This window comes from Procambarus clarkii, chromosome 32 (assembly GCF_040958095.1).
Source record: "Procambarus clarkii isolate CNS0578487 chromosome 32, FALCON_Pclarkii_2.0, whole genome shotgun sequence".
Classification (NCBI taxonomy): domain Eukaryota; kingdom Metazoa; phylum Arthropoda; class Malacostraca; order Decapoda; family Cambaridae; genus Procambarus; species Procambarus clarkii.
In genome coordinates, this window is record NC_091181.1 from 18,967,024 (window position 1) to 18,990,867 (window position 23,844).

Consider the following 23,844-nt stretch of genomic DNA (forward strand, 5'->3'; position numbering starts at 1 on the left):
ATATATATATATATATATATATATATATATATATATATATATATATATATATAACTGAAAACTCACACCCCAGAAGTGACTCGAACCCATACTCCCAAGAAGCAACGCAACTGGTATGTACAAGACGCCTTAATCCACTTGACCATCACGACCGGACAAAATGAGGTGATAGCCGAGGCTATATGAACCACCCCACAGCCGGCACTCGGATAGTTATCTTGGGCATAGCATTTTACCAAATCACCTCATTCTTTGGGGCACACGTGAGGAACACAAATGCGAACAAGCCTGAATGGTCCCCAGGACATATGCAACTGAAAACTCACACCCCAGAAGTGACTCGAACCCATACTCCCAAGAAGCAACGCAACTGGTATGTACAAGACGCCTTAATCCACTTGACCATCACGACCGGACAAAATGAGGTGATAGCCGAGGCTATATGAACCACCCCACCGCCGGCACTCGGATAGTTATCTTGGGCATAGCATTTTACCAAATCACCTCATTCTTTGGGGCACACGTGAGGAACACAAATGCGAACAAGCCTGAATGGTCCCCAGGACATATGCAACTGAAAACTCACACCCCAGAAGTGACTCGAACCCATACTCCCAAGAAGCAACGCAACTGGTATGTACAAGACGCCTTAATCCACTTGACCATCACGACCGGACAAAATGAGGTGATAGCCGAGGCTATATGAACCACCCCACCGCCGGCACTCGGATAGTTATCTTGGGCATAGCATTTTACCAAATCACCTCATTCTTTGGGGCACACGTGAGGAACACAAATGCGAACAAGCCTGAATGGTCCCCAGGACATATGCAACTGAAAACTCACACCCCAGAAGTGACTCGAACCCATACTCCCAAGAAGCAACGCAACTGGTATGTACAAGACGCCTTAATCCACTTGACCATCACGACCGGACAAAATGAGGTGTGCCCCAAAGAATGAGGTGATTTGGTAAAATGCTATGCCCAAGATAACTATCCGAGTGCCGGCGGTGGGGTGGTTCATATAGCCTCGGCTATCACCTCATTTTGTCCGGTCGTGATGGTCAAGTGGATTAAGGCGTCTTGTACATACCAGTTGCGTTGCTTCTTGGGAGTATGGGTTCGAGTCACTTCTGGGGTGTGAGTTTTCAGTTGTATATGTCCTGGGGACCATTCAGGCTTGTTCGCATTTGTGTTCCTCACGTGTGCCCCAAAGAATGAGGTGATTTGGTAAAATGCTATGCCCAAGATAACTATCCGAGTGCCGGCGGTGGGGTGGTTCATATAGCCTCGGCTATCACCTCATTTTGTCCGGTCGTGATGGTCAAGTGGATTAAGGCGTCTTGTACATACCAGTTGCGTTGCTTCTTGGGAGTATGGGTTCGAGTCACTTCTGGGGTGTGAGTTTTCAGTTGCATATGTCCTGGGGACCATTCAGGCTTGTTCGCATATATATATATATATATATATATATATATATATATATATATATATATATATATATATATATATATATATATATATATATATATATATATATATATGTCGTACCTAATAGCCAGAACGCACTTCTCAGCTATATATATATATATATATATATATATATATATATATATATATATATATATATATATATATATATATATATATATATATATATATATATGTCGTACCTAATAGTCAGAACGCACTTCTCAGCCTACTATGCAAGGCCGGATTTGCCTAATAAGCCAAGTTTTCAAGAAATAATATATTTTCTCTAATTTTTTGCTTATGAAATGATAAAGCTACCCATTTCATTATGTATGAGAACAATTTTTTTTAATTAGAGTTAAAATTGACGTAGATATATGACCGAACCTAACCAACCCTACCTAACCTAAGCTAACCTATCTTTATAGGTTAGGTTTGGTTAGGTAGCCGAAAAAGTTAGGTTAGGTTAGGTTAGGTAGGTTAGGTAGTCGAAAAACAATTAATTCATAAAAATTTGGCTTATAAGGCAAATTGGGCCTTGCATAGTAGGCTGAGAAGTGCGTTCTGGCTACTAGGTACGACATATATATATATATATATATATATATATATATATATATATATATATATATATATATATATATATATATATATATATATATATATATATATATATATATATATATATATGAATGAAAACTCACACCCCAGAATTGACTCGAACCCATACTCCCAGGAGCAACGCAACTGGTAACTACAGGGCGCCTTAATCCACTTGACCATCACGGCCGTCAAAAGGAAGTGATAGCCGAGGCTATTTGAGCCACTTCCCCGACGGCAACTCGGATGGTAATCTTGGGCATAGCATTTCACCAAATCACCTCATTCTTTGGGGCACACGTGAGGAACACAAATGCGAACAAGCCTGAATGGTCCCTAGGACTATATGCGAATGAAAACTCACACCCCAGAAGTGACTCGAACCCATACTCCCAGGAGCAACACAACTGGTAACTACAGGGCGCCTTAATCCACTTGACCATCACGGCCGTCAAAAGGAAGTGATAGCCGAGGCTATTTGAGCCACTTCCCCGACGGCAACTCGGATGGTAATCTTGGGCATAGCATTTCACCAAATCACCTCATTCTTTGGGGCACACGTGAGGAACACAAATGCGAACAAGCCTGAATGGTCCCCAGGACTATATGCGAATGAAAACTCACACCCCAGAAGTGACTCGAACCCATACTCCCAGGAGCAACGCAACTGGTAACTACAGGGCGCCTTAATCCACTTGACCATCACGGCCGTCAAAAGGAACGTGACGGCCGTGATCCACTTTTGACGGCCGTGATGGTCAAGTGGATTAAGGCGCCCTGTAGTTACCAGTTGCGTTGCTCCTGGGAGTATGGGTTCGAGTCACTTCTGGGGTGTGAGTTTTCATTCGCATATAGTCCTGGGGACCATTCAGGCTTGTTCGCATTTGTGTTCCTCACGTGTGCCCCAAAGAATGAGGCGATTTGGTGAAATGCTATGCCCAAGATTACCATCCGAGTTGCCGTCGGGGAAGTGGCTCAAATAGCCTCGGCTATCACTTCCTTTTGACGGCCGTGATGGTGAAGTGGATTAAGGCGCCCTGTAGTTACCAGTTGCGTTGCTCCTGGGAGTATGGGTTCGAGTCACTTCTGGGGTGTGAGTTTTCATTCGCATATAGTCCTGGGGACCATTCAGGCTTGTTCGCATTTGTGTTCCTCACGTGTGCCCCAAAGAATGAGGTGATTTGGTGAAATGCTATGCCCAAGATTACCATCCGAGTTGCCGTCGGGGAAGTGGCTCAAATAGCCTCGGCTATCACTTCCTTTTGACGGCCGTGATGGTCAAGTGGATTAAGGCGCCCTGTAGTTACCAGTTGCGTTGCTCCTGGGAGTATGGGTTCGAGTCACTTCTGGGGTGTGAGTTTTCATTCGCATATAGTCCTGGGGACCATTCAGGCTTGTTCGCATTTGTGTTCCTCACGTGTGCCCCAAAGAATGAGGTGATTTGGTGAAATGCTATGCCCAAGATTACCATCCGAGTTGCCGTCGGGGAAGTGGCTCAAATAGCCTTGGCTATCACTTCCTTTTGACGGCCGTGATGGTCAAGTGGATTAAGGCGCCCTGTAGTTACCAGTTGCGTTGCTCCTGGGAGTATGGGTTCGAGTCACTTCTGGGGTGTCAGTTTTCATTCGCATATAGTCCTGGGGACCATTCAGGCTTGTTCGCATTTGTGTTCCTCACGCGTGGCCCAAAGAATGAGGTGATTTGGTGAAATGCTATGCCCAAGATTACCATCCGAGTTGCCGTCGGGGAAGTGGCTCAAATAGCCTCGGCTATCACTTCCTTTTGACGGCCGTGATGGTCAAGTGGATTAAGGCGCACTGTAGTTACCAGTTGCGTTGCTCCTGGGAGTATGGGTTCGAGTCACTTCAGGGGTGTGAGTTTTCATTCGCAAATAGTCCTGGGGACTATTCAGGCTTGTTCGCATTTGTGTTCCTCACGTGTGCCCCAAAGAATGAGGTGATTTGGTGAAATGCTATGCCCAAGATTACCATCCGAGTTGCCGTCGGGGAAGTGGCTCAAATAGCCTCGGCTATCACTTCCTTTTGACGGCCGTGATGGTCAAGTGGATTATGGCGCCCTGTAGTTACCAGTTGCGTTGCTCCTGGGAGTATGGGTTCGAGTCACTTCTGGGGTGTGAGTTTTCATTCGCATATAGTCCTGGGGACCATTCAGGCTTGTTCGCATTTGTGTTCCTCACGTGTGCCCCAAAGAATGAGGTGATTTGGTGAAATGCTATGCCCAAGATTACCATCCGAGTTGCCGTCGGGGAAGTGGCTCAAATAGCCTCGGCTATCACTTCCTTTTGACGGCCGTGATGGTCAAGTGGATTAAGGCGCCCTGTAGTTACCAGTTGCGTTGCTCCTGGGAGTATGGGTTCGAGTCACTTCTGGGGTGTGAGTTTTCATTCGCATATAGTCCTGGGGACCATTCAGGCTTGTTCGCATTTGTGTTCCTCACGTGTGCCCCAAAGAATGAGGTGATTTGGTGAAATGCTATGCCCAAGATTACCATCCGAGTTGCCGTCGGGGAAGTGGCTCAAATAGCCTCGGCTATCACTTCCTTTTGACGGCCGTGATGGTCAAGTGGATTAAGGCGCCCTGTAGTTACCAGTTGCGTTGCTCCTGGGAGTATGGGTTCGAGTCACTTCAGGGGTGTGAGTTTTCATTCGCATATAGTCCTGGGGACCATTCAGGCTTGTTCGCATATATATATATATATATATATATATATATATATATATATATATATATATATATATATATATATATATATATATATAAACCTAAAAGGGGTACCACCTCTGGTGCAAGTGTAAGGACCCATAGCATCAGAGAAGAAAATAAGGAGTACTCATAAAAGACCTTGTGGATCCTCACTGAACACTCCCCCATCCTCTCGTCCTCCCCACCATCCCGCACTCCCCTGCCCCCCTTTTCCTCTCCACCATTCTCCATTCCCCTGTCCCCTCGTCCCCACCATCCCCAGGTTCCCGTCCCCTCATCCTCCCCACCAATATCCCCTCATCCTCCCCACCATCCCCCACTCTCGTCCCCTCATCCATTCCCCACTCCCTCGTCAGATCCATTCCCAAATGGTCTGATGTTCCACATCAGAAAATTGGGAACATCAAATGATCTGCTGTTCCCATCACTGAAATATAAGAAAAACATTTAAAAGAACGAAATTACAAAAATGAAAAAATAAAAAAATAAATTATTATCACGAAATGAACGATATGGTAAATAACACAGCTCAATTCCAATGCAATGTCACACAAAATAATTAAATCAAAATGCAAATAAATAGAAATCTATGAAAATTCAATTTGTCAATGCAATCGGAAACATTGGAATGGAATCATAACATTTTTAGTATAGAGTGTGTTGATCTTACGTGCAACAGATGGTGCTGTTTCTTATAAAAAGAATTTTTTTACCTGTCAGAGGTGTGGCAACTATCTTGAGGTTATCTTGAGATGATTTCGAGGCTTTAGTGTCCCTGTGACCCAGTCCTCGACCAGGCATCCACCCCCAGGAAGCAGGCCGTGACAGCTGACTATCTCCCAGGTACCTATTTACTGCTAGGTAACAGGGGCATCAGGGTGAAAGAAACTCTGCCCATTGTTTCTCTCCGGCGCCCGGGATCGAACCCGGGACCACAGGATCACGCATACAGTGTTCTGTCCACTCAGCCACCGGCTCTCCCCTCCTCAACTACTATACTTATACTTACAAAATGATTGGTATGGTAAACAACACAGCTCAATTCAAACACAATGTCACACAAAATAATTAAATCAAAATGAAAATAAATCAAAATCTATGAAAATTCCATTTATCAATCCAACAGAAAACATTGAAATGGAATCGTAACATATTTAGTATAGTGTGTGTTGCTCTTACGTGTAACAGATGGCGCCATTTTAAATGAAAAGCATGTTTTTACCTGTCACAGATGTGGTAGGTCTATAGTATGTATATAAGAACACGCACATATTCGAATGGAATGTTGTGTCAAAGTTTCAAAGCAATCAGCGAAAAACTTTCAGAAATTACAGCGTACTCACCTAGTTGTGCTTGCGGGGGTTGAGCTTTAGCTCTTTGGTCCCGCCTCTCAACCGTCAATCAACAGGTGTACAGGTTCCTGAGCCTATTGGGCTCTATCATATCTACACTTGAAACTGTGTATGGAGTCAGCCTCCACCACATCACTTCCTATTGCATTCCATTTGTCAACCACTCTGACACTAAAAAAGTTCTTTCTAACATCTCTGTGGCTCATTTGAGCATTCAGTTTCCACCTGTGTCCCCTAGTGCGTGTGCCCCTTGTGTTAAATAGACTGTCTTTATCTACCCTGTCAATTTCCTTGAGAATCGTGAATGTGGGGATCATGTCCCCCCTAACTCTTCTGTCTTCCAGCGAAGTGAGGTTTAATTCCAGTAGTCTCTCCTCGTAGCTCATACCTCTCAGCTCGGGTACTAGTCTGGTGGAAAACCTTTGAACCTTTTCTAGTTTAGTCTTATCCTTGACTAGATATCGACTCCATGCTGGGACTGCATACTTCAGGATTAGCCTAACATATGTGGTATACAAAGTTCTGAATGATTCCTTACACAAGTTTCTGAATGCCGTTCTTATGTTGGCTAGCCTGGCATATGCCGTTGATGTTATCCTCTTGATATGGGCTGCAGGAGACAGGTCTGGCGTGATATCAACCCCTAAGTCTTTTTCTTTCACTGACTCTAGAAGTATTTCATCTCCCAGATGGTACCTTGTATCTGGCCTTCTGCTCCCTACACCCATCTTCATTAAATTACATTTGCTTGGGTTAAACTCTAACAACCATTTGTTTGACCATTCCTTCAGCTTGTCTAGGTCTTTTTGAAGCCTCAAGCAGTCCTCCTCTGTCTTAATCCTTCTCATAATTTTGGCATCGTCCGCAAACATTGAAAGAAATGAATCTATACCCTCCAGGAGATCATTTACATACATCAGAAACAAGACAGGACCGAGTACAGAGCCCTGTGGGACTCCACTGGTGACTTCACGCAAATCTGAGGTCTCACCCCTCACTGTAACTCTCTGCTTCCTATTGCTCAGGTATTCCCTTATCCACTGGAGCACCTTACCAGCTACACCTGCCTGTCTCTCCAGCTTATGTACCAGTCTCTTATGGGGTACTGTGTCAAAGGCTTTCCGACAATCCAAGAAAATGCAGTTCGCCCACCCTTCTCTTTCTTGCTTAATCTTTGTCACCTGGTCGTATAATTCTATTAAGCCAGTCAGGCAAGACTGACCCTCCCTTAATCCATGTTGGCGATTTGTCACGAAGTCCCTTCTCTCCAGATGTGTTACCAGGTTTTTTATCACGATCTTCTCCGTCACCTTGCATGGTATACAAGTCAAGGACACTGGCCTGTAGTTCAGTGCCTCTTGCCTGTCGCCCTTTTTGTATATTGGGACCACATTCGCCGTCTTCCATATTTCTGGTAGGTCTCCCGTCTCCAGTGACTTACTGTACACTATGGAGAGTGGCAAGCACAAAGAGTGCAGAGTGCCTCTGCACTCTCTTTCAGTACCCAGGGCGAGATCCCGTCTGGACCAACAGTCTTTCTAACATCCAGATCCAGCAGGTGTCTCTTGACCTCCTCTCTCGTAAGTTCGAACTCTTCCAAGACCGCCTGGTTTACCTCCCTTTCTCCTAGCAGAGTGATTGTTACGTACCCCTATTGGATATGTATGTAAATATTCAATAATTTCTATTTTCATGCATCATTACTTGTATGTGCTTATATATTATATCATTAATTGTATGTGTTTATATATTATATTATTACTTGTATGCTTATATCATTACTTGTATGTGCTGATATGTTATATTGTGGTAATAATCAGTGGGTGGACCAAACCGTAGGAAACCGTTATTATTTTTTTGTGTGGTGGTCAGCGAGTCAGCTTCCCGTGAGAAAGTTATATTTTGTACTGATCAGCTGGTGGCAAAACCGTGGGAAACCGTTATTATTTGTTCATCTAGACGGCAACATTGTGGGATACTATTTCCTGCTATGTTGGGCAGTTGCCAGCAAATTCTTTTTATTTTATAAATATATAACTATTATATTAATAACTACATTACTTCTGTTCATGCATGTAAATCTGATCATTCCTTAATTTAGTTAATTAATTCCCATTATATGGCTCCATTTAAATAACATTTATAGTAATTAAAAAGTGTCGCTCAAAATGTTGTGCTGAAGCGAGATCGGCTCCTGCCGTGAGAAAATTATTCAGTAACTGTTTGGACACAGGAAGGATCACATCTAGGGGTTAAGTGCTGTTATATTTTATCTATTATGTTCTGTTGTAGTATGTTAGTCTGTGGAGACATAATTTTATTTTGATTTACATGTGATTGCCCATCTGTTGATTGATATATAATACTGATAATTAACTGAAGTATATTTCTAATACACATTTATTTTTATATGTGCGATTGCTTATTCCTAAGGGGGTGAATAATTTTAATTCTTGCCTGTACAAACCATGGGATTATACTGGTGACACACCTTGAGATTGCAGCATCGGTAAATGTCCCTAGACTACAATATTTTGTTGCTGTTACGTGTCACGAGCATTAATGAACGGTTTGTAACAGTGACCTCACCTTGTTCTATTGTCAAGACCTCCTGGAACCTCTTGTTGAGTTCTTCATACACCTCTTTGTCATTCTCTGTATACCTGTCCTCGCCTGTTCTAAGTTTCAAAACCTGTTCTTTCACTGTTGTTTTCCTTCTGATGTGACTGTGGAGTAGCTTTGGTTCGGTGTTGGCTTTGTTTGCTGTATCATTTTCATAACTTTTCTCTGCTTCTCTTCTCACCCTGACATACTCATTCCTGGTTCTTTGGTATCTCTCTGCTTTCTGGTGCTCTGTTATTCCGGAAGTTCCTCCACGCCCTTTTGTTCAGTTTCTTTGCTTCCATAATTGCCCTATTATACCACGGATTCTTCTGGTGCTTTTTGGATTTTTCCCTTTGGGCCAGGATGAACCTGTTTGCTGCCTCCTGACACTTTTGGGTAACATAGTCCATCATATCTTGTACAGATTTATCTCTGAGGTCTGTGTCCCAAGGTATTTCCCTTAGGAAACTTCTCATCTCTTCATAATTCCCCTTTCGGTATGCCAGCCTTTTGTTTCCTAGTTCTTTCTTGGGGGAGATAATTCCTAGCTCTACCAGGTACTCAAAGTCCAATACACTGTGATCACTCATTCCCCAGGGTGCTTCCATCTTAACTTCCCTTATATCCCACTCATTTAGGGTAAATATCAAATCAAGCATTGCTGGTTCATCTTCTCCTCTCATTATTGTTGGTTCCTTGATGCGTGTGTTTCTCTTACGTCCAACAGATGGTGTTTTTTTTCATGTTTTTCTCATCACAGGGAAGGCATGTATATAGTTGGCATGTAAAAACACGCGCCTATTCGAATGCAATGTTGTGTCAAAATTTCAAAGCAATCGCTAAAGGTTTCGAAGATTTCCCCTCACTTGAAAAACACATGAAAACATAGTTAAAAAAAAAAATGTTTTTCTTCCGTCACATATGTGACATCTATATCGTATGTATATAAAAACACACTCGGATGTGAATGAAACGTTGTGTGAAAATTTCAAAGCAATCGGTAAAGAACTTTCGGAGATCATCAATTTTGAACAAACGAACATTTACATTTTTATTTATATAGATTATTATTATTATTATTATTATTTTTTTTTTTGAGATATATACAAGAGTTGTTACATTCTTGTACAGCCACTAGTACGCGTAGCGTTTCGGGCAGGTCCCTGGAATACGATCCCCTGCCGCAAAGAATCGTTTTTTCATCCAAGTACACATTTTACTGTTGCGTTAAACAGAGGCTACAGTTAAGGAATTGCGCCCAGTAAATCCTCCCCGGCCAGGATACGAACCCATGACATAGCGCTCGCGGAACGCCAGGCGAGTGTCTTACCACTACACCACGGAGACTGCGTTATTATTATTATTGCGACTATTATTATTATTATTATTTTTATAGGAAAATAATTCCACTAAGGAATTCAAGAATTGACTTTATGTATGTATTTGTTGACATAAACAACAAATATAGTGAACAATCACATGACTTACCTCAGCAACCCTCTGAGACAACCACACAGCACTTACCACAGCAACCCTCCGAGACAACCACACAGGACTTACCACAGCAACCCTCCGAGACAACCACATAGCACTTACCTCAGCAACCCTCCAAGACAACCACACAGCACTTACCTCAGCAACTCTCCGAGACAACCACACAGCACTTACCACAGCAACCCTCCGAGACAACCACACAGGACTTACCACAGCAACCCTCCGAGACAACCACACAGCACTTACCACAGCAACCCTCCGAGACAACCACACAACACTTACCACAGCAACCCTCCGAGACAACCACAAAGCACTTACCACAGCAACCCTCCGAGACAACCACACAGAACTTACCTCAGCAACCCTCCGAGACAACCACACAGGACTCACCTCAGCAACCCTCCGAGACAACCACACAGCACTTACCACAGCAACCCTCCGAGACAACCACACAGGACTTACCACAGCAACCCTCCGAGACAACCACACAGGACTTACCACAGCAACCCTCCGAGACAACCACACAGGACTCACCTCAGCAACCCTCCGAGACAACCACACAGGACTTACCACAGCAACCCTCCGAGACAACCACACAGGACTTACCACAGCAACCCTCCGAGACAACCACACAGGACTCACCTCAGCAACCCTCCGAGACAACCACACAGGACTTACCACAGCAACCCTCCGAGACAACCACACAGGACTCACCTCAGCAACCCTCCGAGACAACCACACAGGACTTACCACAGCAACCCTCCGAGACAACCACACAGGACTTACCACAGCAACCCTCCGAGACAACCACACAGGACTTACCACAGCAACCCTCCGAGACAACCACACAGGACTTACCACAGCAACCCTCGGGGACGCCATGACTGCTCTCAGATGTTCTCCTTTCGACGACTCCTATAAAACAAACGGTATATTATAAATTACTTGTTTGTATTAGAGAGCTACAAGTTCAAGAAGCAGAAGATTTTTTTAGAATTAATTGATGATTATTTTCTTAAGTAACACATTATGGAACCAATGCGGGAAAATAATATTTTAGATTTAGTGTTAACTAACAGAGAAACACACATTAATGGCTTCGAAATAGGGAGTGAACTAAGGAACAGTGATCACAAAGAAATCAGATTTTGCATAGAGTGGAATAGATTTGTAGGAGAAAATTCTGTTAAAGGGCCAGATTTTCGAAAAGCTGATTTTAATGTCCTAAGAAATTTTTTGGGTGGAATACATTGGCCAGTTCTGGGGATGGGTGGTGAGCCGGTATGGGAGCAAGACGTGAACCCAGAACCAGCGATGGGTTCATCGCTGGGTTCATGTCACGTAAGAGAATGGGGATGTGGAGGAGAATGGAAATGTGGAGGAAGAGGGGAGGGGTAAAAGAAGGGGGATGAGGAGGAAGGGGAAGAGGAGGGGGAGGGGTAAGAGAAAGGGAGATGAGGAGGAAGGAGAAGAGCAGGGGGAAGGGGTGATGGTCACTACGTGCGGGTATAAACACTGGCCCACCACTGTGATAGACCGTCGCCTGTTGGGACCCTCACAACAATTGTCGCTGTGTCACCAACCTGCATGTTCAATTTATAATATTAATTTAATTCAGAAGTAAAATCAGAGATAAAGTTATTTAAAACATTATTATCTGATTCTTTATTTTTCTTGCTGTATTTTATGAAGATGAACACACAATAGTCATCTACCAAGACATGCCTGTTTAATCCAGCGTCCTAACACGTCATGGCAACTGTTGTAGGCTTATAGTGTACATGCCCCAGCCATCACACAGATCCCGTTACACTCCCTCCCCATCTTCTCCCCTCTTCCCCCCTCCTCATCATTCCCCCTTTCCTTACCCCTCCCCTCTCCCCTTCTCTTCCCTTTCCTACTCATTCCGCTTCTCCTACCCCTCCCCACTCCTATTCCCCTTCCTCCTCATCCCCCTTCTCTTACCCCTCCTCTTTCCCTTCCTTCACATCCCCCCTTCTCTTACCACTCCCCCTCTCTGCATCCCCCTTCCCTTACCCCTCCACCCTCCTCATCCCCCTTCTCTTATCCCTAGCCCATTCTCTTTCCCTTTCTCTTACCCCCTCCCTTCTTCCCCCCTCCCCCTTCTATTACCCCCCTCCCATCTCCCCCTCCTCTTTCCCTTCCTTCTCATCCCCTCCCCTCTTCCCCTTCCTCCTCATTTTCATCCTCTTTCTCTTCCCCATCCTCCCCTCCTCCTCATCCACCCTTCTCTTACCCCTCCCCCCTCTTTACCTCTTCTTTTACCCCTCCCCCTCCTCTTGCCCCTCATCCTTGCACCTCCTTCCCCCTCCCTTCTCTTCCTCCTAGACCTACTCCTTCCTCCATTACCTCATCTTCCCTCCTCCTCTGCCTCGACCTCCTCGAACTCCTCCATCTACTACACTTCCTCCTCGACCTCCTCCTCCATACTCCTCGCCCTTCTCCTTTTTCCTCACCCTCCTCCTCACCCCTTGCCCTCTTCCTCCTTCCACCTCGCCTTCCTCCTCATCCTTCCTTCTGGCCCTCCTCCTCGCCCTCCTCCTCACCCTCCTCCTCCTTCCTCCTCGCCCTCCTCCTCCTTGCTCTCCTCCTTACTTCTCGCCCTTCTCCTCCTTAAGTGCAGTATGGATGCACTTCCATATACTCCCCTTCCCCTCCTCTTCCTTGACTTCTATAGTACTGAGGTGTTGGCGAGTTGTATTTACCTACATGCACTCACCTAGTTGCTCTCAAGCAGTTGTACTCACATACATGCACCGCCTAGTAGTTCTCATGTAGTTGTACTCACCTACTTGCATTCATCTAGCAGTGTTCACCATTGTGTACTCACCTAGCTACATGTACTTTCCTAGTTTCACTCATATAGTTGTACTTGCCTAGTTGTACTCATCTATTTGTTCTTCAGTTATATTTAATGTAAAATCTACTATAATACAGATGCATGTGATAAAGAGGTATTTTGATGCACTCTAATTTTGTTATTAGAAAAAAAATGGTAGATTAATTGTTGCGTGTGTCCTTCATACACCTATGCAGCAGCATTTTCCATTATAGTGATGTATTATGCATAAAGTACCAAAATATAATTTAAACATAAAAACAGTGTTACTGAATACATCATTTAGCAAACAGGGTTATAAAACAATTTTTAGCAAATCATAATAAAAAGTAAATGTTTTGCACACCTATCATACAATTAAGTCACAGCAGTCAATATTTATATGTATAATGTACATAAATTGAATATATAAACATGAACAAAATATTTTTTTTTAATAAATAAAGGTGAAACTAGTGTAAGAAAAGGCAGCATTTGCCATATTATATAAAGAAATACTTTTACCATTCTTGGGTTAAAGGTTGCTCATGTGCCTGTTGAACCACCAATGAAACTTATCTCTCCCCACAACCATGATGAAACTTTGGTGAAAGTTTCCAAAACGTTTTGTGTTTGCTGGGATTATGGGGGTGTAGCATCACTTTGATACTGACCATTATGGGGGTGTAGCATCACTTTGATACTGACCCATTATGGGGGTGTAGCATCACTTTGATACTGACCCATTATGGGGGTGTAGCATCACTTTGATACTGACCCATTATGGGGGTGTAGCATCACTTTGATACTGACCCATTATGGGGTGTAGCATTACTTTGATACTGTCCCATTCTGGGGGTGTAGCCTCACTTTGATACTGACCCATTAGGGGGCATTGCAGTGAAAATATTCGGCCAAACACGAATTTTTCTGAAAAATTTATAAAAATACTACAACGTTCTGGCAACACCATGGTACAAACCGTTTAATGTTATGATAATAAATAACGTAATTAGAGTAAATTTTCCAGCCGCAATTGTCCCAATATCTGGTCCTCGCGGCTTGGCTGCGCCGTAGGGTGATGCGTCATATGTTGTAAGCGTCTAGTATTTCGTAATAGAGTGGAAAATATCTTGTTATGCATATACAAATTATAAACTCACTCATTGGCAACAGTCTTGTGTGAGAGGGAGGGAGGATAAGCCGATTACTGACTCAGTCAGCCCCTCTGTATCTGTGCAGGTGTCGTATCCCTGACGCGCTCTCACAGATCATCCTGTAGATCGTATTTTGTTGTATCTACTGCACAATGGTTATGGTATCGGACAAGAAGAAAGCTCTAAAGGCAAGAGCTCTACGCGCTAGCCAAGTAAAGAAGAAGTGTAAAGCCGCACTGAGGCAAAACAGAGTTCTCTTGAGTGAAGATAGAGGAGGGCTCGCTGCAGGAGTGTGTCGCAGCCTCCCGCCCCACAACACACACTACCTCGCCTCACACTCCCAGGCACCCGCAGCACCTGCCACACCTCCTGCGGCACCTGCCACACCTGCCGCACCTGCGGCACTGGCCACACCTCCTGCGGCATATGCCACTCAAGATCTTAGGCCTGCAACTCCAGACGTTCTCCCTCTTGATGTTGCAGGATGTTGCATATTTCAGACCAATTATATTAGGTTAGTATGTTTTATTTCTTATATTTTGATATTACATCATAAATAATTGTAAATATAAAGCTGCTGTCTTTTCTGGGGGGAGCCCCGTCGGCTCCCCAGAGCTATCCCAGGCTGATATGCTAATGTCAGACTTTGGCATCAGTCATGTGTATGGAGTTCTTAGGCCTACCGGGGACCACGGCCAGAACCGGGCCCCCTCAGAGAGGCAAGGGGAGCAATGGCCTATAGAAGCCCCCGTGTTAGTGGAAGCATTCTATGTCTGCCATCGACCGGAACAGGCACCCAGAAAGGTAAGCGCCCCAAAACAAACCCCTATTCTGGTTAAAATTGCTACCTAAAACCGAACTAGTGGATAGAACTCCCCAACCGAAAACAAGCAAACTAGTGTGACGTCACACACTGCCGCGCCGCTGTCTGCGCAGCTCCCCCCTCACCGGGAGGGGGAAGGGGGAGCCCCAGACCCCCCGCGCCGGCTACCCACACCTCAGTTCTTGAGGCTGGATGTCAAAAACGCGAAAAACCGCCGACCGGAGGGAGGGAGGGATGCCGGGGAGCCTCCGGGACTCACCCAGAAAATGGCGTTTCCATGTATTTTGTGATCTTACTTTTTAGCACTCTCTCAAAATTTTTTATGATGTGCGATGTTAGTGCTATCGGTCTGTAATTTTTTACCTCTGCCTTATTTCCTCCTTTATGGAGTGGTGCTATCTCTGCTGTTTTTAGTATGTCAGGGATAACGCCAGTATCTAGGCTTTCTCTTCACAGAATGTGAAGGGCCTGCGATAGTGTTTTTTTACAGTTCTTGATGAATATGGAGTTCCAAGAATCCGGGCCTGATGCAGAGTGCATAGGCATACTGTTTATGGCTTCTTCAAAATCCAGTGGGGATAGGGTGACGTCTGATATATGATTTGATGTTGTATCATTTCCATGAAAAATTCATTTAGGTTATCAATCTTTAGTGGCACGCTGAAAACAGAGTCGTACTGCTTCCTCAGTAACTTGCTCATTTCTTTATTGTCATCGGTGAAAGTTCCATCTCTCTTTCGCAGGGGCCCGATACTAGATGTGTTTTTTTTTATCTTGATTTTGCATAGGAGAAAAAATATTTCGGATTTCTCTCTATTTCACTGATTTTGCCTTTTGCTCTCTTTGCCTCTCCTGGGTTTTGTGTGATTCTTGTAGCTTGAGTTCAATTGTTTCTATTTCTCTACCTAACCTTCTTCGCCGTTCTTGAGATAGGGTGCGACTCTCAAGTTGTTCCGTGTTTCGTTTTCTTCGCCTATATAGGGAACGACGTTCCCGTTCCAATCTGCATCTCTTTCTCTTTTTTCTTAGGGGTATGCAGTTTGAACATATTTCTAGTGCTACTGAGCTCATTTTTTCCAGGCACTGGTTCAGGTTTGCATTTTCTAGCTGTTCTTCCCAGTTTATTTCTGTGAAGTCCTGGTTTATTTGCTCCCAGTTTATCTGTTTATTATTGAAGTTGAATTTGCTGAAATCTCCTCCACCGGGAATCTGGACTGGTTTTGAAGGTCTATTCCCCATGGTTGTCAGAACTTCAGTTAAGTTGTGATCTGAGTAACAGGTATTTGTAATCATTATATTCCCGATCAATTGATCATTATTAGTGAAAATGAGGTCCAGCGTGTTCTCCTTCCTAGTTGGTTCTACTATTTGCTGGTTTAAGGCAAACCTGTCGCACATCCGTAGCAGGTCATTTGCATGTGCCTGTTCATTTAGGCTACTTTCTGTTATTCTTTCTGATATTACTGTATTAGCCAGGTGCTTCCATTTCAGGTGCCGTAGGTTGAAGTCTCCAAGCAGGATGATGTTCGGAGCTGGATTTGTGAGGTTTTCCAAGTAGTGTTCTATTTTCATTAGTTGGTCTTTAAACTGCTGAGGGTTTGCCTCCGGTGACTTATATGCAAGGACAACAACTACATTTAGGATCTCTATTTTGACTATCAGCACTTCCACCATATGATTTGAGGTGTTCAGCAGCTCACTACAGATGAGTGTGTCTTTGATGTAGAGGCTGACCCCACCCTGAAGCCGGTGTTTTCTATCACATCTGAAAAGATAGTACTCTGAGATCCATATTTCACTATCAAGGTAGTCCTTTGTGTGAGTTTCCGTTAGGGCTGCAAACACTGCATTTGCCTCATGAAGGAGACCATTTATAAAGTGAACTTTGTTGGATTTGCGTGTTTTTATACCCTGGATGTTGGCAAATATAAATTATGTTATAGTGTTAGTGGAAGTGCTGGATGCTTTACTTGGTGTTAATATCTGAGGCTCTGGTAAGGAGGCCACTGTGTTTGCGTCCTCTCTAGCATTTGACCGAGTTGGTGGTAGAGTCTGGTCATTTTTAGCCATTCTTCTCCTCCTCCTCTTGCTAAAAAATTATCCTGGTCGATGGAGTAGTGGCTGTTTTCATAGTGGCGGTCTGTCGGTTTTATTAGCCTGGTACCTCTTATATGAAAAGCTGGACATTCAGCATTGAAGCACTCTTTCCTGTCCAAAGCGTTCTTGCAAATTTCTGTGTGAAATAATTCACAGCTTTTGGTACATTTACCTGTATTGAGGTAAATACAGGCTAGAGTGCAGGTTTCTGCACTTTCTAGGGTGATCGTACTTACATGTTCCATTTCTTCTTCCTGATATTCCATGTTTACAGGTAGCCCATTTGTAATACCAACAGATTTTAGGGCCTTGTTTTGTTTACCTTTGCCAGGGACCGCACTCTGCTGCGGCGTCCCCAACACTGTGTTCTGCTCCGGGGCCTGTGACACCGCGCTCTGCTCCGGTGCTATCGCCACTGCGCTCTGCTCCGGTGCCCGCGACACCGCGCTTTGCTCCAGCGCCATTGACACCGCGCTCTGCTCAGGGGTCCCCGACTCCGCGCACTGGTCAGGGGTCCCCGACTCTGCACTCTGCTCAGGCGTCCCCGACTCCCCGCTCTGCTCAGGCGTCCCCGACTCCCCGCTCTGCTCAGGCGTCCCCGACTCCCCGCTCTGCTCAGGCGTCCCCGACTCCCCACTCTGCTCAGGCGTCCCCGACTCCCCGCTTTGCTCAGTCGTCCCCGACTCCACGCTCTGCTCAGGCGCCGCTGCCACCGAGCTCTGTGCCGCATCTGGTTGTATCTTGGTGTCATGTACAATTTGTTTGAAGACATTAGAAATTGCTATGCAGGCATTAATTAGTAATTCTCTGTTTTCGGCGGGAGTTTTATCCAGGATTTCCATCATCTTCAAAAAAGTTACATCATCCTTTTTGCAGAGCCAATACACAGAGTGGTCACTGGGACCATTTCTCCTTGAATTATTAGTCATGTTGGCACATTTTTTGTGTATGGCTGCTGAACAGAGTTGGCATTGAAAGCTCTGTCGGTAATTTACCTTCATGTTGCATTCTATGCACGTTTTTATCAAAGACATTTTTGTTGAACACTTCTGTTCAGTCGTGATGGTCTTACAAGGTCTTACAAGGTGGGGTGTTGACCGTTGGGGGCTTGACCGTGGGTGTTGACCGTGGATGTTTACCAACTTGAGATAGGCCTGGAGGAGGCTGTATGGACTGGCAGTGTTGTTACCACGTGTCGCACTCTTAATTTGTTTTGTTCACTTGTTAGATTATATTACTTGCATTTTCCCACTAGTTATCTTACAGTGGAGGCTTCTGGTTTCTGTGTCTGGATACTAGTTAACTGAGTACGTTACAATATTTGGAAGAATAAACACACAGTGGGTAATCAAGGTGGGCCTACCTCCAAATGGCCCTTGTTTACATACACACGACGGACTTATTTTGTGCATAATTTGTTCACTTGATATTAAAATATGTTATCTTAATTTTTTTTTATAATAGACACATGTTTGCATAGAGAGCTTAGCACTATGGGCACTGATTTATTGACGACTTGGCAACTATTGCCTAAGGTTCCTGGCACCACGAGGGCAGGCCTTGACTACACACAAATTTCACTCATTTTTTTCTTGAACACAAACGGTCGGATGGTAATCACTATATGTTGTTTAATATGTTGAGACACACATTAAAAGTTATCTGACTGTCTTTAGTTCCTGTATCACTAAAATATCCCTTGATATATATTGTTTTTTGGTATTGCTCGCGGTGCGAGCTCCACGTGGAGCTCGCACCGCGTGGCCCTTCCCCTCTCACACCCAGAACGACAGCCTGCACCCTACACCCAGGTGTAGCATCACTTTGAAACTGTCCCATTATAGGGGTGTAGCCTCACTTTGATACTGACCAATTATGGGGTGTAGCATTACTTTGATACTGTCCCATTATGGGGGTGTAGCCTCACTTTGATACTGACCAATTATGGGGTGTATCATTACTTTGATACTGTCCCATTATGGGGGTGTAGCATCACTCTGATACTGTCCCATTATGGGGGTGTTACATCACTTTGATTCTGACCCATTATAGGGGTGTAGCATCACTTTGATACTGACCCATTAAGGGGGTGTGACATCACTTTGATACTGACCCATCATGGGGGTGTAGCATCACTTTCATACTGACCCATTATGGGGGTGTAGCATCACTTTGATATTGTCCCATTATGGGTGTATAGCATCACTTTGTTACTGACCCATTATGGGTGTGTAGCATCACTTTGTTACTGACCTATTATGGGGGTGTAGCATCACTTTGATATTAACCCATTATGGGGTGTAGCATCACTTTGATACTGTCCCATTATGGGGGTGTAGCATCACTTTGATACTGACCCATTATGGGTGTGTAGCATCACTTTGTTACTGACCCATTATGGGGGGTGTAGCATCACTTTGATACTGACCCATTATGGGGGGTGTAGCATCACTTTGATACTGTCCCATTATGGGAGTGTAGCATCACTTTGGTACTGACCCATTATGGGCGTGTAGCATCACTTTGATATTGACCCCTTATGGGGGTGTAGCATCAATTTGATACTGACCCATTATAGGGGGTGCAGTAGCCTCTCTTTGATACTGACCCATTATGGGGGTGTAGCATCACTTTTATACTGACCCATTATGGGGGTGTACTAGCCTCACTTTGATACTGACCCATTACAGGGCTGTAGCATCACTTTGATACTGACCCATTATGGGGGTGTACTAGCCTCACTTTGATACTGTCTCATTTTGGGGTGTAGCATCACTTTGATACTGGCCCATTATGGAGGTGTAGCATCACTTTGATACTGACTCATTATGGGGGTGTACTACCCTCACTTTGATACTGGCCCATTATGGGGTGTACTAGCCTCACTTTGATACTGACCCATTAAAGGGGTGCAGCATCACTTTGATACTGACCCATTATGGGGGTGTAGCATCACTTGGATACTGACCCATTATGAGGGGTGTAGCATCACTTTGATACTGTCCCATTATGGGGTGTAGCATCACTTACATATTGTACCATTATGGGGGTGTAGTATCACTTTGTTACTGACCCATTTTGGCTGTGTAGCATCACTTTGTTACTGACCCATTATGAGGGGTGTAGCATCACTTTGATATTGACCCATTATGGGGGTTGTAGCATCACTTTCATACTGTCCCATTATGGGGGTATAGCATCACTTTGATACTGTCCCATTATGGGAGAATATCATCACTTTGGTACTGACCCATTATGGGCGTGTAGCATCACTTTGATATTGACACCTTATGGGGGTGTAGCATCACTTTCATACTGACCCATTATGGGGGTGTTGAATTACTTTGTTATTGACCCAGTATGAAGGTGTAGTATCACTTTGATATTGACCCATTATAGGGGTGTAGCTTCACTTTGACACTGTCCCATTATGAGGGTGTAGCATCACTTTGTTACTGACCCATTATGGGTGTGTAGCATCACTTTGTTACTGACCCATTATGGGTGTGTGGCATCACTTTGATACTGTACTATTATAGGGGTGTAGGATCACTTTGATACTGTCCTATTATGGGGGTGTAGCATCACTTTGATACTGTCCCATTATGGGTGTGTAGCATCACTTTGTTACTGACCCATTATGGGTGTGTGGCATCACTTTGATACTGTACTATTATAGGGGTGTAGCATCACTTTGATACTGTCCTATTATGGGGGTGTAGCATCACTTTGATACTGTCCCATTATGGGGGTGTAGCATCACTTTGATACTGTCCCATTATGGCGGTATAGCATCACTTTGATACTGACCCATTATGGGTGTGTAGCATCACTTTGTTACTGACCCATTATGGGGGGTGTAGCATCACTTTGATACTGGCCCATTATGGGGGTGTGGCATCACTTTGATACTGACCCATTATAGGGGTGTCGCATCACTCTGATACTGACCCATTATTGGGGTGTACTAGCCTCACTTTGATACTGACCCATTAAAGGGGGTGTAGCATCACTTTGATACTGACCCATTATGGGGGTGTAGCATCACTTTGATACTGACCCATTATGGGGGGTGTAGCATCACTTTGATACTGTCCCATTATGGGGTGTAGCATCACTTTGATATTGAACCATTATGGGGGTGTAGCATCACTCTGATACTGACCCATTATTGGGGTGTGGCATGACTTTGATACTGACCCAAGTAGTGTGGAGTAAGCGCCACAGGGGATTTTTTTTCAGGTCCAATATCTCGTGTAGCGCTTGGGGGTTTTCAGGTCCAATATCCCGTGTAGCGCTTGGGGGTTTTCAGGTCCAATATCCCGTGTAGCGCTTTGGGGGTTTCAGGTAAATTTGGGGAGTCACAGATGTGGAATTATGGAATTTTTATGAAAAAAATAATTTCCGAGATTTTAGAAGTTTGTTAAAAGTTCTTATTATGAAAATAATGTCGTACGAGTTTGTTAAAGTTCTTATGGTAGAAATTCAAATATCACGTGTAGCGCTTTCGGGTTTCTTGGTGAATTTGGGCAGTCACAGATTTGGAATTAAGGAATTCTTATGAGGAAAATAATTTCTGAGATTTTAGAGGTTTGTTAAGCGTTCTTATGAGGAAAATAATGTCTTACGAGTTTGTTAAGAGTTCATATGGGAGATTTTTTTTTCAGAGTTCCTACCGATAATAAACAGATATTTAGGCTGTATATGTTTAAGTTGGATTCTTACTTAGAAACTAGTATATTGCTATATATCTGAATCATTTCACGGCCTTTCCCCTGCATCTCCTGCTCGTACATCACACCCCTCCCTCCCCCCCTTACCTCACAATCTCTCGCCGCACCTGTGTTTACTTTAGCCGTTCAGCCAGACGCCGCATGCAGGTCATCTCTTAATCTTATCTTATCTTCTCCAAATATCTGGACCGTCCCTCTCCTTCATATTGTTCATTCATAGTTTCTTTTCATTAAACTAGTCAGTTTTACATATATAGACAAAGTCAGGGTCTAGCTTACGTTCCCACCTTAGTTTTACTAATACATCTTCTTTAGTATCCAATCATTTTCTTCGAGATTTAAAACACAGCTATTTCAAACGTATTAAAATACAATAATTTTGTTATCGAGCTCCAGCTCCTATCCCCCGCCTAAGTCCCCTGTCGTATAATGAATACTAACAGTCCAATTCCTCTAAAATTTAAAAATAATCATATTTCAAACATAGTTCAATACAGTAATTTAGTTACCGAGCTCCAGCTCTTGTCCTCCACCTTAGTTCCCTCGCACATCTTCGTTAATACCTAATCAAATTCCCTGAAATTTTTACCCTCTGTATTTCAGACACAGTAAATAAGATCAAGTCAGTTACTGAGCTCCAGCTCTCATCCCCCGCCTTACTTCCCTCTCGTGTCTTCGGTATTATTCTATCAAATTCCCTGAAATTTCTACCCTCTGTATTTCAGACGTTGTTTAGTAAATCCAAACAATTATCAAACTCTAGCTCTTGTCCCCCAGCTTAGTTCATTTGTAAAAGATCGTTAGTAACAGACCAATTTTCCCCGAAATTTAAAGCAGACATACTTCAAAGTTAGTAAATAAGATCAAGTTAGTTACTGAGCTCCAGCTCTCGTCCCCCACCCTACTTCCCCCTCAAGTCTTTGGTAATATCCTATCAATTCCCCTGAAATTTTTACCCTCTGTATTTCAGACACCGTAAATAAGTAAATAAGATCAAAACAGTTATCGAGCTCTAACTCTCGTCCCCCACCTTAGTTCTCTCTCGTATATTTGTAAATAACCCATCAATTCCCCTGAAATTTTTACCCTCTGTATTTCAGACACCGTAAATAAGATCACAACAGTTATCGAGCTCCAGCTCTCGTCCCCCACCTTAATTCTCTCTCGTATATTTGTAAATAACCCATCAATTTCCCTGAAATTTTTACCCTCTGTATTTCAGACATAGTAAATATGATGTAAACAATTATAAAACTCTAGCTCTTGTCCTCTGTCCAAGTTCACTCCTGTAAATTCATTACTATCAGTCCAAATCCCCCTGAGATTTAAACACCCAACTACATTTTCAGACATACTAAATAAAAACCAGTTCAGTTATCAAGTTTCAACTCTTGTCCCCCAGCTTAGTTCATTTTGTACAAGTTCTTTATTTTCCAACTAAATCACCTGAGATTTAAGATCACCTTATTTGTAACCTAGTAAAATTAATCAGGGCATTAGCCAAGCTCCATTTCCTCAGCCTTAGATCATCAGACATAAATATATTCGATCAAGTCCATCTCCAGCCTAACTCTTTATCCGAGTACTCACATAACCCCAACCTGTGTAATTATCTTTCATCCCCTCTCACATTCCTCCGTCTCATCCAAGTCTCATAAATTTAAATGTAGCTGTTAATTTGCGTTCTTTCCCCGTTCATAGCATATTCTCTGCAGGTTCAGACCAGTACTTAGTCTTACATATTCTCTAGTTCTTTCCATTTTATAGAAGACTTAAACAACTATTACTGTGTCCCCTATCTTATTTAAACATGAGTCATATGTAAATATGCCCAACTCCTTCCATCCATTACAAGTCCTAGCGTGTTCACCGCCCAACTCACTTTTTACTTTACATGTTGTAGCATGTTTTCCGCGCATCTTGGTACCAACCCTTACAATCTCTCTC

General features: G+C 43.7%; 1 protein-coding gene across 3 annotated transcripts in view; it reads right to left on the minus strand.

Moving 5' to 3' along the window:
- LOC123751508 (carbonyl reductase [NADPH] 3) overlaps positions 1-23,844 on the minus strand; it is a 105,815-nt gene that overhangs the window by 57,986 nt on the left and 23,985 nt on the right. For all 3 annotated transcript variants that reach the window (XM_069334986.1, XM_069334987.1, XM_069334988.1), the window contains exon 2: positions 11,107-11,163. In XM_069334986.1, coding sequence (XP_069191087.1) covers positions 11,107-11,163 — 57 coding nt within the window. The remainder of the gene's footprint in view (positions 1-11,106; positions 11,164-23,844) is intronic.